Source organism: Gymnogyps californianus, chromosome 5, assembly GCF_018139145.2.
Source record: "Gymnogyps californianus isolate 813 chromosome 5, ASM1813914v2, whole genome shotgun sequence".
Taxonomy (NCBI): Eukaryota; Metazoa; Chordata; class Aves; order Accipitriformes; family Cathartidae; genus Gymnogyps; species Gymnogyps californianus.
Genome location: NC_059475.1, coordinates 44,236,767 through 44,253,455, shown reverse-complemented (window position 1 = coordinate 44,253,455; position 16,689 = coordinate 44,236,767). Strand labels below are relative to the sequence as shown.

The 16,689-nt window shown below is 43.3% G+C and overlaps 1 protein-coding gene across 1 annotated transcript in view; it reads right to left on the bottom strand.

Moving 5' to 3' along the window:
- Window positions 1-6,754, bottom strand: part of TTC6 (tetratricopeptide repeat domain 6) — a 64,653-nt gene extending 57,899 nt beyond the window's left edge. The window contains exons 1-2 of the mRNA XM_050897096.1: window positions 6,690-6,754; window positions 5,154-6,310 (exon numbers count right to left, since the gene is read on the bottom strand). Coding sequence (XP_050753053.1) covers window positions 5,154-5,966 — 813 coding nt within the window. The 5' untranslated portion in view covers window positions 5,967-6,310; window positions 6,690-6,754. The remainder of the gene's footprint in view (window positions 1-5,153; window positions 6,311-6,689) is intronic.
- Between the last annotated feature and the right edge of the window lie 9,935 nt (window positions 6,755-16,689).

Sequence of the window (16,689 nt, the reverse complement as noted above, 5' to 3'; positions counted from 1 at the left end):
TCCATCGTGGTTTAACCCCAACCAGCAACTAAGCACCACGCAGCCACTCCCTCACTCCTCTCCCCTCCCAGTGGGATGGAGAGGAGAATTGGGAAAAAAGGTAAAACTCGTGGGCTGAGATAAGAACGGTTCAATAACTAAAATAAAATACAATATTAACAATAATAATAATAGTAGTAATGAAAAGGAATAGAACAAAAAAAAGGGAAAAAAAGCATAAAAAAAAGAAATAAAACCTGAGAAAAAAAACAGTGATGCATAATGCAATTGCTCACCACCCACTGACCGATGCCCAAGCAGCGATCCACTCCTCCCAGCCAACTCCCTCCCGTTTATATACTGGACATGACATTCTATGCTATGGAATATCCCTTTGGCTAGTTCGGGTCAGCTGCCCTGGCTCTGCTCCCTCCCAGCTTCTTGTACACCTGCTTGCTGGCAGAGCATAGGAAACTGAAAAGTCCTTAACTTAGGAGAAGCATTACTTCGCAACAACTAAAACATCAGTGTGTTATCAACATTATTCTCACACTAAATCCAAAACACAGCACTGCCAGCTACTAAGAAGAAAATTAACTCTATCCCAGCCGAAACCAGGACACTTTCCTTTGTTGGGTGCAGTGTTTTCTCTTTTGTCTACTCCCCATGGGAGAATCACAGGCACAATGCTAGTGTGTTATTTTAATAAAATGATGTGTACTGTCTACATATGTACTATGGGCTGTGTGTTTGCACTAACAAAAACAAGGCCAAAGAGGTGTGATCTAACTGGGAAATAAAAGTGTTGAGAACTGTGGCGACTCTTAATTCCTATGGGAATCTGTTCTTGAGTGTTCTGCCCATTCTTGAGGAAGCTGTTTCCTGCACTGATATTTTAACCTTGTGATGGAAACTTCTACTGCGCCTTTAAAAAAACAGCTTTATTAGCTATAGCCTTCCTCCTGCAGGTGTAAAAAACTATTTAGGTACCCGAGCACCTTGATAATTCATTAGAAACCATTTTAACATTTTCAGTCATTTTGGTATGTCTGTGGTATCCTTTGTAGCTGAAAAGACTCATTGTGAGTCCTGACATACAGAAAATTAAGATTTTTGTTGTTGTTTGGGTTTGGGTTTTTTTAATAATTACCTCTAAATTTATCTTACTTAAATATTTTCATCTGGTATTTCTTTGATTCCTCATTTGATAGTTACATGCTACTAAAATAAATTATTTTCCTCTCTGTTTTGACAAGAAAAGTCTCTATCACCAGTGCAGAAAAGATCCTGATAAACGACAAAACAAAGTCAATCTAGATGTGTGAACATACAAATATTTTCAAACTTTCTTTTAACATGGTGAATTTATACAAATTATTTATACACAAACATAGCTAATCACCCTGTACCCCTTTGACAAAGCTTGAAACTCTGGGAGATTACAATCTATCTGATTAAAAACAGTTTGTTCTCATATTATAACAGCAGCTTACTGGCCTACTAAGGATTGGTCTCCCATTTTGTTAGACTTCAGGGTAAAAAGATAGTCCTTGCCCCATAAAGCCTGTAGCATTTTTAAGACAAGCATAAATGATGTGGGCCTAATGATCATAAGGAACTGGAAAGTGATTGTTGATAAAATGTAACAAACTGCACAACTGGATTGTTTTTCATTAGTTACTTGCACTGGTAACTTTGAAGAAATAAACAGATTTCAGAAGTCCACACATGTAAACCATCTACCCAACATCTCTCCCTAGGCAGTTTCTTGCAATGTTATGAAAATAAAACATCTTTTTAAAAAAAAAAACTAAAGTAATATGAGTTAACTCTTCTAGAAAAAAATTTTCATGTATCCAGGAGTGGTAGTGTCCACCCCTGAAGACTGATCGGCTCCCTTCAGCAAGTGGCAGGAAGTGCCATAGCCTTTGCCATGATTAACCGTGTTGAGCATAGTCAATAATGTGTGCTTCCTGAATTAATAATGTAATAGCAAACTTATAATAAAAAGCATCATGGTCTTGATTTAGCTACATTTTAATGGATGCTAAAACCATGAGAAGAACATTCCACGAGCCACCTGTAAGCAGAAAATAAGAAAACCAATAGGAAAAGATAGGGTTTTCACCACTTAGAGAGAACTAAATGAAATAAATTGAAGTCTCTTGTTCATTTCCATGACACTTAGAATACACATTATAGCACCTAAAGGGAAAAGAATGAAATATTTCCAATAAGCCTCTTAAAAATACTGTTTTATCAGAAAGCAGTATATGATCTGTTGCATAATTTTCATGTCAGCTGAAATATAAAGAACGTATAGAGCAAATAATAAGTGAGATACTGTAAAGTTATGAGAAAATACTTGTTTGTATTTGCTTACAGATACAAAGCAAATACAAGTCTATCTCATCTTGAATTTTAACAATAATTAGTCTCCATCAAACCACTTTCGAGAGAGTATTAATGCATTACAGAGAAAAACTTCTCAAGGCCTCACTATTGAGATTAGCTGACAAGAGCTAGAGAAGTTTTTTTTAAAACTAAAGTATATTTTACATTGGCTTGCTGCCAGTATGGTGCACTGTATCGTCCTTGTTTAACAGAAGCATTTAAATTTTATGTTATTTTTCAAGAACAAAAATGTTGTTCATTTAGTTACCACCCTCACAAGCTCATCTGAGGTACCAAAGAACTGATCTGCTGAAAACAGTAACTAACTAAAGATGAGCTGCAGGTTCATCACCAAGAAAGCTGAACATCAAGCTGAATACCAAGAAAATGCATTTCTGAAATGAATATAAACACCCTCCTATGGATACTAAATCCAACATATAACTTAATGACTCAATATACTTCAGGGGTAGCAACAAGCCTCAAGGCAACAAAGTTACTCCAGGCATTGGAAATTATATTATTCTTATAATAAAAATTCTACTTTTTAACAGAAAATGTGGTAGGAATCATTATTCATAACTGATTTCCCTCAAAGGAAACAGAGCTAAGTACTAATGTCCCACCGAGCTGGCATTCCATTCCCCAGATAATGCTCTTTTCGATGCAGGGGGAAAAACAGGCTCAGCCCCCACAGCAATATCATAAGCTATCAATGCTAACCAATCATTAATGCAAGATCAAGAACAAGATAAAGAGAACAGAATATTTTTTTTGTAAGAAATGAAAACCACATTTAATTCTGACAGCTTGTTTTCATTTTAGTAGTTCTGTTCTTTTCCTAGGTATTTCTATCTCATTTAAAAGAATACATTTCTTACTTCATTAGAGAAGGCAAGCCTTGAAGCTCAGTGTAAAGTAAATAAACCATGCATAATAATAATAAAGAACTGCTAGAGTCTTCATCCTATTTATAAGGTCACTTAAGTTCAAAAGACACTTGCTGCAAATGCCTTTGATTAAGGAAAAAAAAAAAAAGTAATCAGCAAGGGTCTCATTCATCCTCACTAATGTCCATAATGTCCATACCTAAAAAAACATTAAACAACAAACAACTGGACCAGAAATTCATCACCAAGTTCAATTTTTCATTTTATTTTGAACCTGATTGATGTAAGTTTTAGAAATAGAGAATTAAACGTCACAGTACTCCAGAGGTCAGTTTTTCAAAGCTCAGAGCCCAGCAGCTCCCGCTACAAACAACAGAAAATCAGTTCTCTTCAATTTTAGAGTATCAGGACTTGCTAGAGGCCAAACTTTGAAAATCTTACCTAGAACATAGGACATGTTTATAAAAGAGTAAGAAAAACCATGCAACTCAGCACATGTTACTGACCACTAATAATTATTTCTGGTAAGTTGAAGAAGAAATGGTTTTCCAGGTCCAGGATCTTCTCTAGCCCTCTTCCCATCTGCCTGAAGTATCTTTGTAACCAACTGGCAAATTTCAACCAGACAAAGAGAACAGTCCCAAATTATTACATTCCTAAAATACAAGTCAAGCAATGAAGAAGGATCATCTCAATGCTGCCACACTGAGGAAAGTCCTCTCTGATTTCAATCCCAATTGAAATACACCAGAAAATATAGAGAGAGTGGGAGACACTGTGAATGCCTCAACCACACAAACAGCTCTCAGGAGAAAATCAAATCAGAGGACATAAATCTACCGGAAATGCAGTTTCAGACTATTGCTGCTCACGGACTTACACATTTAAATTAACTCAGTTCAGGATTCTTTTTTCTCCTAATTTTTGTATTTAATCAAAAGAGTCAATCTCACATTAAGGGAATGTAAGGTACTACACTTACATTCTATGAGAGATACTCTATGAGCATAAAAGGTAGCATTTTGATAGTTGTGGGAAACAACGTTCTTTATCATCTCCTAAAACACACGTTCATATGTTTTTCATCAGTCTTCCATACTTCCTTGCAGAGGCAGTTGCTGCTGAAAAGGAGTAGTTCACCCTCCATGGGTCTATTCATTTCATGGCATCCCTAACAAGTGCTAGCATGAATACCAAGTGTGATAGTGATTTTTGTGACATAAGCTTCAGCCCTCTTGGAACTAGAACAAAAGTATGTGTCTTGCTAAGAGAGGACAAAGAGCCATCTGATAGTAAGTTAGTAGTCTAGTTAAATTAATCAGCCACCTTCTGGTGAAAATCTAGGAAAGGTTTCTGTAGCATCTACCTGATGCCTAGTATTACTGCTATCTCCTGCTGTAATTAATTGAAGAGATTCTCTTCAACTACACAGCTTACACAATCTACCTAACTGTGACAATAAAGAATTTGTCTTATCAAGACTTCAAAAGCTAAACAATAACTAAAAAAAGCAATACTTCCAACAATATCCCAAATGCATTTAATGCACTTTTTCATCTGTCAGACTGGAATATGTCATCTTAAAAAAGGAAAGGGAGAGTAAAGGAAAAGATGTATTCAACTATAAGCAGTATAAAAAAAAACCACCCCAAAAGAGCTTATGTTTTAATACATTTTGATATTGGATCATTTTCATTTTTAAGGGACATCAAAAAAAATGGCAGAAGAAACAGTGAAGAATATTCTGTGATACATTAGTGTCTTTATCCATTTGTTTTGTCTGGCTTCTGTGTTGTAACACATTGTAGGAGCTGGAAAAAAAATATACAACTCTTATAAAAGTAATATTTACCCAAGAGAAAAATATTGCTCTTGTTCTGGTTCACCTACTTCCATTTTTATGTTGTAGTTCTGGCCAAGAACACTCTCCAGGAGTTCTTTGATCGTCTGGTCTGAGGGAGATGGAGAAGTAGACTGCAGGGAAGCAATTATTTCATCAATAGACCTTGCAACCACTTTCACAGGCAATGCTGGTGTGGAAGTAGGCTCTTCAGGTTTGCTCTGCTGGAAGTTCTTCTCGTATATTTTTGAAGTGTCTGGTCTAGTCACATCACTTGCCTCTTCCAACTGTTCTCGAGCAGACCTCACACTTGGCTGCTTGCTTCCTTTTCTCAGCACTCTTCCCAATTCAACATCTAAATCTTGTTGCTTTGCTTTTGAAATCACTCTGCCACTCTTCTTACAGCTTTCCCTGGTTATTTTTCCCTTTCTTGAAATGCTTTTACTCGTATCAGAATCTGTAGAGCTAAATTCATCACTATCTTTAATCACAGTATCTGTTTCTTCAGTTTTATCTCTTTTTAAATTCTGGGGATCCATCTGTAGCATACGCACTCTATCCTTTACTTCACTAACAGCTTTTGTCTTTTCTAATAGGATAGGGGAGCTATCAACATGAAAATTAGACCTGCGGTAACTCGGCTTCTGAGGCGGTGCTGGGTGCTTGACCATTACAATTTTTTTAGTGGTACCTGCAAATGATGCTATTACAGGCAGTTTTACAACCGTACTTTCATGACTACAAGTGGCATTTTCTCTGTTAACTTTTTCAGAGCAACTTCTCTCATTTTTGTCAGCACTGTCGTCTTCCACAGATTTATTTCTTCGAGTCATCACCCTGAGATCAGGGGTTTGTTTTTTCATGTCTCTTACTTCAGAAGATATCCTTACTTTCTGTGAACTTCAGAACACCCAATGAATTAATTAGGAATATTTTTATTTATATTCATGGCAGGCTTATGTGGACTCTTTGACCTCTGGAGAGGATAATGTTCTTAACTGATGCAATTGATCTGGTGTTAAATCTTCCAATAAGGGCTAAATGCTCACGTTCCTAGGAGCAGTAACTATTGCTTGTTTGATCTCCAGACTATCCCACTGAGATTCCCTGCATATAGTCTCATGTTCCTTAATCATATTCAGCTCTTCCACATAACTCAGTCCAAAGTGCTCACGTTTTCTAGCAATTTTCTCCTACTGTATGCAGCCTGTAAATTCAAACAGAAATGAGTTTTTGTATTTTATATACCAACACAGAACCCAATCTTGCAAAGACTACTTCATTTTGCTAAGGGCCCCATTGATTTTAACAAGACTGTTCTGAACGTGTATAATTAAGCACCAGCAATGGCTATTGGCATTTTACCTGAGGAAACAACTGAACCGTTTCTATCTTTGGGAGCATAAATTGGGAGCTGGACAGAAACTGACAAGAGAGAAAAAACTGAGAATGGATAAAGCTCAACGCTTTCTCGAAGTAACCACAAAAAGCTTTCCACCTACAAAAACCAGTGACCTCGGAGCCCCTCCAAGCCCCACTTCTCCCCCTCGAACAGGCAAAGGGCCTCCCTCCCCTCAGAAAAGTACCTCACAGCCTGACAGCCCCCAGCGCCCGCAGCCGGGCCGCCGGCAGGAGAGGCACGGCACGGCAAGGGGCAGCGCCCCCGCCACGCACCGACACAGGCCCCGCGCAGGAGGGCTGCTAGTCTCCCCCCGCACGGCGCTGGCGGCCTCGGAGACGACGACAAGCCGGGTCCGCAGCCCCAGGAGGAGCCGCCGCCGCCGCTACCGCCGCCGCCGCCGCCGCTCCCTCTTCAGCCGGCGGGCAGGGGAAGGACGCGCTCCGTAACCGAGCAACGAGGCTCCTGGGGGAGAGAGCGGGCAGCGCCCGCTGCTACCCCTAGCGAGCGCCCCCTGCCGGAGGGGAGGGCCCGGCTGGGGCCACGCCACGCTGGGTGTCCCGGCGCGCTCCACGCTGGCACGCAGGCGGCACGCGTGATTTCCCCACCCTCCCTCCCCGTGGGAGACGGGGACGTGGAGTCTTTTACGTGTGAGGCACTGGTGAGAACTTACTCCCTTGAGTGACCTTGTATCTGAAGGTGCGCAAGTTTCAGCGTCCTCCGGGGAGGTCGTCAGAAAGGTTCGAGCTGAACCCCGGGTTTCCGAAGGGCACGGTGTGGGCGAGGTCTTTTGTACATTTTTTGCCTTGTTTCGCTTCTGTGTATGGCAACCCCTGTTCTGCTGTCAGTCGCGGGCTCTTTAAAGTTTCGCCCTGAAAACCAAGTGTAAAAATGGCATCGCTGGGAATTCGTGTACCGTGCAATGCAGCCGCTTCCTAGACGTAATTACAGATGCATTTTTCCTGTCAAACTAATTTTCCTAACTGTCAAAGAGTCAGCTTGGAGATGAAAGCCCAACTCAGCTGTGTGTGGCTCGTTTATCATCATCAATAAAGTTTCTGTTATCGGGATTTTATTTACAATACTAGGGTTTGCCTGCAACAGGATAGACTCCATCTCAGACTCCATAAACCGACCAGCTTTGCAGTACTAATGTGAGCAAAAAGTCTTAAAACCAGTTCTCTGAGAGGAATCCTGACTCCGTGTCTTACAGTTTTACTGGTCTGTCCTTCAGAGAACAGAGGTATCAAATATATTTGACAGTTGTCTAGTGAAAGTTAAATTTTAACAGTAGTTCTTTTCATACATGAAGTATGAAGTATAAGTGGACCAGGAAAGTACAAGACCATTTCAGTGTCCAACAAATACAGGGATAATAACATGTACCAAATATCATCAGACTTCAGGAAAAATAAAAAATGAACATATAAATTAAAAGAAAATGTGAAAAGTCAAAGTGAATCTATCAAGATGGTCATAACTATGGCACAAAACTACAAGGTCACATTGACCAGATTCCCAAGAAGGCTGGTTGTCTAGAACACGGGTAAAGAGAAGCAGCTTATAGCAATAAGGGGGGAAGGGGGGGGAAGTTTCCCACATATAATCTGAACTCAAAGCACTGGAATTTCCATGAATCTCTGGACTGCAACAGTTGTTACAACTGCAACAAAATTATGCTTGTAATCCACTGAAGTCTCTTATGGTGGGTAAAAATAAAGTCTTTTTTTTTTTTCTTCAGTTTGAGTCTCCAAACACCCATGCAATAACAAGGAACTGTAGGGTCCTAACTGCATATATTGGATTCAAATATGACACTCAACTGATTGAAAGGCTCCACTGATCTAACAGGCAAATGTCTTCTATTATCCTCGCCTTTCTTTGTAGCTTTCAGCTGCAGCTTTGTAGCTTTTTCTTCCCCTACCTAATTGTATTCCTGGAGTTTAAGGGGGTAGCCAGTGTACGTCTTGTAAACAATGCTTCTTACACTGGGCTAGATGGCCAACTTTTAGCTTGCTAATGCAACTAAAAACTTGTTGAAGATGAAAAACTCATTAGCAGTCACATTACATCCCAATTAATAGCAGGTTTTCTTCTTCTGATAGCAAGAAAACTGATTAAAGCCCTGTAATATGCCCTAGGAAGCCTATCTATTTGGTGTCTAATTTGCTTCTCCCTCTCTCTAGCAGGAATCCCAGAGTAGTTGGAGGAGCAGAAGGTGGAATATGAAGTAGTTGATCTGTGTTGAAATATTTCCGTTAGCTGTCCGGGACATTAGAGCAGTTCAGAACAGGAATGAAGTGTTCGACTGCCTCATTGAAGATGAATCCTATTAGCAGTTTAATGCGGTTGTAAGCCTAGGGAACAGATTCGTTTCAAACTAGTTAAACAGTAAGTAAAGCCTCAACAATTTCTTTTACCTAGAACAGTTCCTCTCTGCAGGAGTCACAGTAGGACGTGGAAGAAAAGGCCCTGCATGTGAAGAGGTATTTGCATCAGGAAGTTCCAGTAAGAAGCTGCTGAATGGCAAGAAGGATTTGCATCAAAAAAATCTTAGGAAGAAGGAAAAATCCTTAGACATGGGTTTCCTCTTTAGCTTAATAGTTGTGGTAAAATGGGAAATGAGTATGCTGTGTTATCTTACTGTATCTGTTGTCTGTCAGTTCTGCTTGCAGCAGACCAGGGGCTGGCTTCTGGAGAATGTAGTTATGTTGCAAGAAAGGTTCAAGCCTTGGTTCATAAATGTTTCCTGTTTTACAGCATTCAGACTCTAGGTCTTGTAAGCAAAGAGAGTAAGCACTCAAGGGGAGCTGATGTCAAGTTAAATCCCAAATGCTATATTTTTCCCCTACTAAACCACACACATTGCTTAGCAGTCATTCCAGGAGTTAAGTGTTGCCAATATATCCTCTGGATACTCAGCTTGAGCTCCAGAGATGACAGCTGCAGAGATTCTTGTCTCTGATACACAGGAAAACAGGGAACGCATTTTCCCCTTTCCTCAGGTATTATTAGCGTGTGCCCCTCTCTTAATGATCACAGTGATGCTTGAAGCCTAAAGGTGTTTTTTTATTAACATTAAGTATTTAGTTAAACAGGTTAAGCCCTATCTCTGTAGCTTGCAAAGTCCAAAATTTAATCAGTAGATGAATCCTTATACTTAGCAAATGGGTCTAGATTTGGAAAACCTTGTGCAAGTTCAGTCCCTGGGTACACATTATTATTTTTTCTTAATTAAGCATCACCAGATCACTAAGCTTTCTAATACCACATAAATTGTATCATCTAAGTTATTAGTCTGTTAATGTTACAAGGAAGGGTTTTTTTCTTTTTAGAAAGAAAAGCGATTATTAAAAAATTGTTTAGTTGGTTGGAGAAAGTTGAAAATGCAGTTTCTTTTCTCCTAAATTGGCTGAGTCCACGCCATGTAGGAAGTCCCACCCCCAGTGCACATCATTGCCATGATCCAAGTTCATGCTGGAATGAGACTGAGCTACACATAGTGTCCCACAGGCTTTGGGAGGAAACTGGAGCACAGTCAGGAGGAATTAATGGTGCTTCCAATAGTCACCTTCATCTAGGCAATCGGGAATCAGGACAGCATGATGCATATGAAATATGTACAGCCTGGTATGGGCTCTCCAGAAAATGACAGAAAGAGTCCTTGGAAAACTGAATAGCGATTACTTAAAGGAAAAATGAAAGTAAGAGCATAACTGCTTTGCTAGTTCTTCTGTGGCTTACATCTAGTTTGTCACTAGATGCTGAGCCTCGCCTTGGTATCCTTTTCCAGCTGGCTGTGAAATTCTTTTCACAGGAAAGAGTCCAAAGGCCCCCCAGCCCTGCTGGGGGATGCTGCTCTCTCCCTTTCAGTGTGCTCCAGCCAAAGCACTAGTCTAGTCTGCCTCAAAATGGCAGTACACTTGCTCAAAACTATTCACCAATGCAATAGTTCTAGCAAGGATAACAGCATATTTACAAATACAGTTTCACCATGATGCCCAAGTAGCATAATCCAATTTTAGAGACCAGGAGCTAGAACAAAGAGAGTTTGAATGACTTTCCAAAGTCCCCTAGTAGAACCAGTGGCAGATTCGTAACTGAGTCTCTGCTTCTGACTGCTAGTAAATAGAAAATCAGAGGTATGTATTCTCAGGCTACAGGCTACTGTTTGCTCTTTCAGGGCATCAACATCTTTATTTTAATATTTCTGCCACGTATATATATAAAATGGCCATAAATACTCAGAGAAAATCAATTAATTATAAGCTAAAATACTGAACTGTGAAGTATGGCCACTGGGAATGTAGCACAAAAACTTCTCAGATGTTACACTGTGGGGACTGTAATCTGTAGCAGAAGAGTGGAGTAAACAGGTGAGGGCGGAAATAATCTCTTAAATCAGAGAGTGTCAATACTGAAAAGCTTTTTGGTTAGTTGCAAGGGTTTGATCCAGCTGAGCTGAAGGAAATATGCTTTTTTTTTCAGTGATCAATCCATATTGAATCCCTTGTGCAGTAAGCAGCCATAGAAAGGTTTTGTGGAATTAGTATTATAAATCACACATTCAGTCCCTTTGTGAGTGTTGAAAGCATTGTCATTCTTCTAATCACTATATCCTATCTTTGATCCATAACAAATATGCGCACCCAGCTCTACTAATCTCCATTATGATTGTGAGATAGCTGTATTTGCCAGTACTATGTCAGCAGAAATAGTTAAAGTTTTTCTTCCTCCTATGATTTTGGGCTTTGAGGTTTTTTTCTCTCCTGATTGAAACACACTATTTAAATAATGACATTTACTTTATAATTCAAAATAAAAATAAATAAAAAGTTGGAAACATGATGGAGCCCTTTTATTTAAAACCATATTTAGAATGAGAAAATCATTATGATGAGAAAATCATTTGGTCATTTTGAGTGATCATGAATCCCAGATTTATTTTTTAGTGTAATGTGACCGTAATATTTCCAGATATGTGCCTTTTTATTGTACAGCCCAAGAGAAATTACATGAGTTACTTCTAGAAGCCCATCACACATAGCCTTTATTATAGGCACAAGGTCAGAGACACTCCTGGCTTTGAAGAAGACTGTAAGCAATAAACGGAGAAATTATAGCTAAACACCTGCCAAAGTCTTTGCTGGGCTCAGCCCTTTACTTGCTTTAGTTTTAAAATTTGATCATATTATCTCTGCTCTGCACTGTCTTTCAGTTAATACAGGAGATTTTCCAGTCGGTTGTTCCAGTCCAACTCCTCTGTTCTTTTAGTACAACAACTTAACTGTGGATATATAGATGTAGATATATATGTGTGTGTTTGTAGATCTCATAGGTTTCACAGCTGAAGACTCAGTGTTGAGGGACATAGAAATCGCATTTAATCACAAGAAAAATCTTCACATCTGATCAGTTTCTTCAGCAAAAGGAAATGCCCTGCAAAGGGTGAGGAGAGGTGTCTGCGGAAGCCAAAGTTTCAGCTACCTCTAAGGGTAAAGTTGAAAACGATTCAAAGGATTTCTGGCACAGGATGGATGGTGAAGTGAATATTCCTAGATATTGATCCTGAAAAGGGGAAAAGGATTATTTGTTCAATGGGTAATAGGAAAACCACCTGATGAGCTATGAAATTGTTGGGATGGAAGAGAGGATCTCTCCTGGACGAACTGAAGGAAAGGTCAGGTGTTGGATTCCCTCCCAATCATCCCACCTTAAGTCACTGCCTAAAAAGGAGTAAACCTGAAGCTACACGCACTGCAGAAATACTTAGGCAGCTGCCTTGTTGGCTGGGGAGGGGTGAAGGAGGAATGAATTAAATCTGATTCTTCCCTGTCTCACCGTTAGCTGCACAGGGAACTGAGCCCACGTGACAGCAGAAGGGAAGGCACATGGTGAGCTAAGTGACCTTCCTGATGTCATTCCCTTAAAACTGCTCAGCAGGGAGATTCACCCTTGAAATGCTTGAAGCAGCAGCAGCAGCTTAGGCCAACTGCTGGGAGGACCAACCACTCTCCAAAATACTGAACAGCTGCTGCCCCTGAGGAGTCCTAAAATGTTACCGAATCCAGACCTTCCTCTACTTTCCCATGGACACTAGTTGACTATCCTATTTTATGGGTCTTCCTTATGATTTTAGGGTGTTACCAGTTGATACTCACATTCTCGCATTTCAATGTAAAACTACAGGACGTGTTACATAGGGCCTCCGGGCATCCTTTTCCAGGGCAAACATCGTTTTTGCTATATGCAGGCTAGTGTATGTCCCCTGATGGAGTAAATGGCCAAAGTATTTCTGTATATGTGTGATCATGCTGCCACACATCCCACAATTGCTCACTGTCCATATTAATACAGCTCAAGAAAATGTGTAGTTAATGCAGCCTGAATTCATTTATGCTCTAGGAACTGCAAGCTAGGTAAAGCTGTGGAACTGCTCCCTGGGGAGGAGTTTAAATAAGCCAGCCTTGATTTTGTACATTTGATTCTTCAGAGCTGAAGCCAGCCAAGAAAGCCATTTATGACGGATACTGGTCTCTCCCAATGCTTTTCTGTAAAACTGCTGTAGAGACAGAGAAAGGGAAATGAATAATTTTTTGCAGGTAAAGGAGAACGGAGCAAACAATTTGAAAACATGGTGCTATGCAGTGAAAGAAGGGTAGCATTCCTCCACTCTCCATCGCTCAAAATCCAAGGTACCAAACCAAGTCCACCTTCTGCATAGGAAGGTCAGTTTGCAGAAGAACTGGAGTGTTATATTGACATGAATATTACAAAGAGTTGATCAGCTCTGCATCACTTGTCCAATACAGTGATAGTTGGTTTACATCAGTAAAACAGATGTTCTCACAGAGAATTCACTGCAGGTTTTGGAGAAGCAAGACTCATGGAGAGTGAAAATACCTTTTGTTCAAGCAGCGGATATTGTTGGGGGGGGAGGCAGGGGGAAGGGGCAGACTTTGGTCCATTAAGTCACTTGGGCAACTTTAACAAAGAAGTAATTCTAAGATTCATGCAAAAGTGTCTCTCCTACCAAGCTTTGTTTCTTTTACCAGTTTATTTAGATTAACTGCACTCACTGTCTTACTTTGCTTTCTTGCTTCCTTATATGTGTACTGCAAAAATCTGTATATGTCCTGAAATACAATTTTTGCAATTTGGGTGAGATTCTACAAAGTGGGTGCCATTGATATACATGTGTTTATCTCTGTGCATAATCGAATTCCCATCTCCTCTGATACTGTTTCTTCCATGCCATAGTACTGCAGCTACTTTAAAACAAAACACCCTTTAAAACAAAACAAACCAAACAAAACTTTCAAAAAGATATCGAGTAATTGCATAAGAATTGGCACACTAAAATACACAACAGAAGCATTTCCATTTATGTCTCAGTAAATCATAACATAAATAAAACACCCAATAATTGAAATAAACGCCTACATGACTGCTTTTGAATCAACTGAGAAATATCAAGTGCATTTATTTTTACATAAAGTAAGTAAAACACACTTGGCCAATCACACGCTGCAGTGTGGGCATCCTGCCAGCTGGAGTTCTGCAAACAGCATACACACATCTAACCGTATTAGCAAAAATAAAGTGATTGTATACAATGGGTCATGATTTACCTAGTTAAGAACTATTTTGTAACATTAAAGAAAGAGTCAACAAAAAACCCAGAGGCTTCGTTACTCTCATCACTGCAACCATCAGATACTAACTTATTCGTAATTTTTCATTTCGTTATTTGTGCTTCTTTCTGCTTTAACTGGTCTGATACATGCGTATTTTCGGGCGGGTAGGGTATTATATTTTATGTCAGGAGTGTCGCTCAAGTCTGATCATGTCACCTCTGAATGATGCCTAGAAAAATGAAATGCAATGAATTGCACTGAAATTTAATAAAATAAAATAAAATAAAATAAGATTCGGCAACGGAAAGTCGCTACTGCAACGAGCCACACAATGTCTCCGGGGCCTCGTACAGCGCCCATGAAAGGCGCACCCTGAGTGTGACCCGTCAGAGCCCGGCAGGCCCGGCGTCCCCCGGGAGCGCTCCCGGTGCCTCGAGGGCGCGGCCCCGGCGGGTCTGGGCCTCCGGAGGGACGACCCTCCGCCGCGCTCCCGCCGGCGGCAGGGCGGCGCTGCCCGGGGTCCCGGCCTCTCCGGAGCCCCCTGCGCCCGGCGGCGATGGCTGAAAAGGCGGAAAACTCGGGGCCGAGAAGCAGGCAGCGGGCGGGCAGGGCCCGGCGGGTGAGGGGTGCGTCCCCCCGGCCCTCCCTGCCGAGGACGGGGCAGCGGGAGGGCACGTCTAGTCCGCCCAGGAGGATCCAGACCACGGGTCCTGGGGAGCAGGAGATGCAGAAAGAAAAGGGGGTGCCCCCCTCCTACCTCGGGTCGGTCGAGGGAAGGGGGTCGCTTGGCCGTCACGGTCGGAGATAGGAAGAGTTCACGCAGCAAAGGCTCCAAAGCAAGTGTTGACCCCATGCAGTGCCCTCACCTGCCCGGGCGCTGCTCCCGAGGGAGAGGAAGGTAAACGCCACCTTATCGCATCGCACCGGCTGGTGAACTCCGGGGCCCGGGGCCGCGGGAGCGACTGCCCCGCCGGGGGGTGCTCCAGGCAGCGGGAGCCCGGGTGGGTCGGGAGGACCCCCGCCGGCTCTTCTCAATGAGGGCTCAGCGGCAGGAGCACAGAGCCAGGGCGGCTCTGCCTGTGTGAGGGAGGGAAACAAGCCCCCCGACTCCGCCGCCGTCTCGATGGGCTCCCTCCGGAGCGAGAGGCGCTCCGGGCAGTCACGGACCCCTGCTCCAGGAGCGCCCCAGGCCCGCCCGGGCTCCCACCCCGTCCAAAGGACTCGGCTCTGGGCAGCGGCACGTTCCCACCCGATTACTGTTTGCCCACTTGGGTGGGGGAGGATTTGGGGTTGGAAACAGATGGGAAGAGGGATTTCCCACCGTCGGGAGGGGTGGATGAGTACGGACGGGGAGAGGGTGGGAGAGGCTGAGGGGTCCCACGGAGTCTGAGGCGACCCGCTGCGCAGGGTTGAGCCCGCCTGGAAAGCCGGGTACCAGCGACCCTCTGCAGGAGACAGATCCGGGGAAAAGAAAAGAAGGCTGTACAGTGAGGAGCAGGGAAGGCATCCTGATGCGGAGATAACGTCGCAGCTCCTTCCCGAGCTAGACGTCTGCCCCGCACAAGCACTGCCGAGAGGTTCCCGGCCGGGAGACGATGGCGTTTGCGTAAAATCAAGTAAGACCCTGCAAGTTAAACCGAAGGGGTGGCGGGCAGGCGCTGCCCCTGCCAGCGGAAAAGTAGCTCTTACTCTGGAGCGAACTGAAACAGCGCTCCAAAGTTAAAGCCCTCGCCGATTCCTACGGCCGCCTGCCCCACGCGTGGGACAGTACCTGCGGGCGGCGCTCCCGAGCAGCGCTGGGCAAGGGGCGCCGAAGAGCTCCCGGGCCGTGGCGGCTCCCCGCGTGGGCAGCGCCGCGCCGGTGCCGACTCCGGTCCCCGCGGCGCTGCCGGAGGCCCCTGCCCATGGGCGAGGCCCCTCGGCCCGGCCCCTGCCAGCCGGGACCCCGCAGCGATGCGCTTCCAAAAAAGCGGCCGCTTGCTGAGTGGTCTTTGCGGGGCCCAGCTCTCACTGCCAGCGCTGGTAACACGGGCTCCCGTGGACGTACTCCCTCCGCTCCCCACACACCCAAACCACACACACATTCTTCGCTCTTTTAGGTCAGTGACTGTGTTTCCCTCCTTGGCAGCGTGCACCGGCGGAGCCAGCAGCTGAGACCCTGCTCCCGTTTAGACGGGGAAAATACAGCTCACCTCAGCCTGCGCTTTTCTCCAGCCTGCACAGACAGCTCCTCCTGGAAAAAAAAAAAAAAAAAAAAAAAAAAAAAGCCAGCGTACAGCTTGAGCAGAAACTGGCGCTACTCTGACCAGAGCTAGGGAAAGACTCTGTGTAAATCGGGCCAGGGCTACCGTCCCGAAGTCTAGAAAACGCATAAGCAGCTAAGCGCGTCTGGAGAGCTCCTGGCTGTTATCACGCGTCCTCCATCCTAGAAGAGTCCTTCCCTTCCCGCTGAGCCTGCTGCAAAGGGTATGGACAAATCGCTCTGTACTCTCGGAGCACCCCACATAGGGCTTCGCAGAGGCTCACGTGCAGGGCAAGGGCAACTACCGA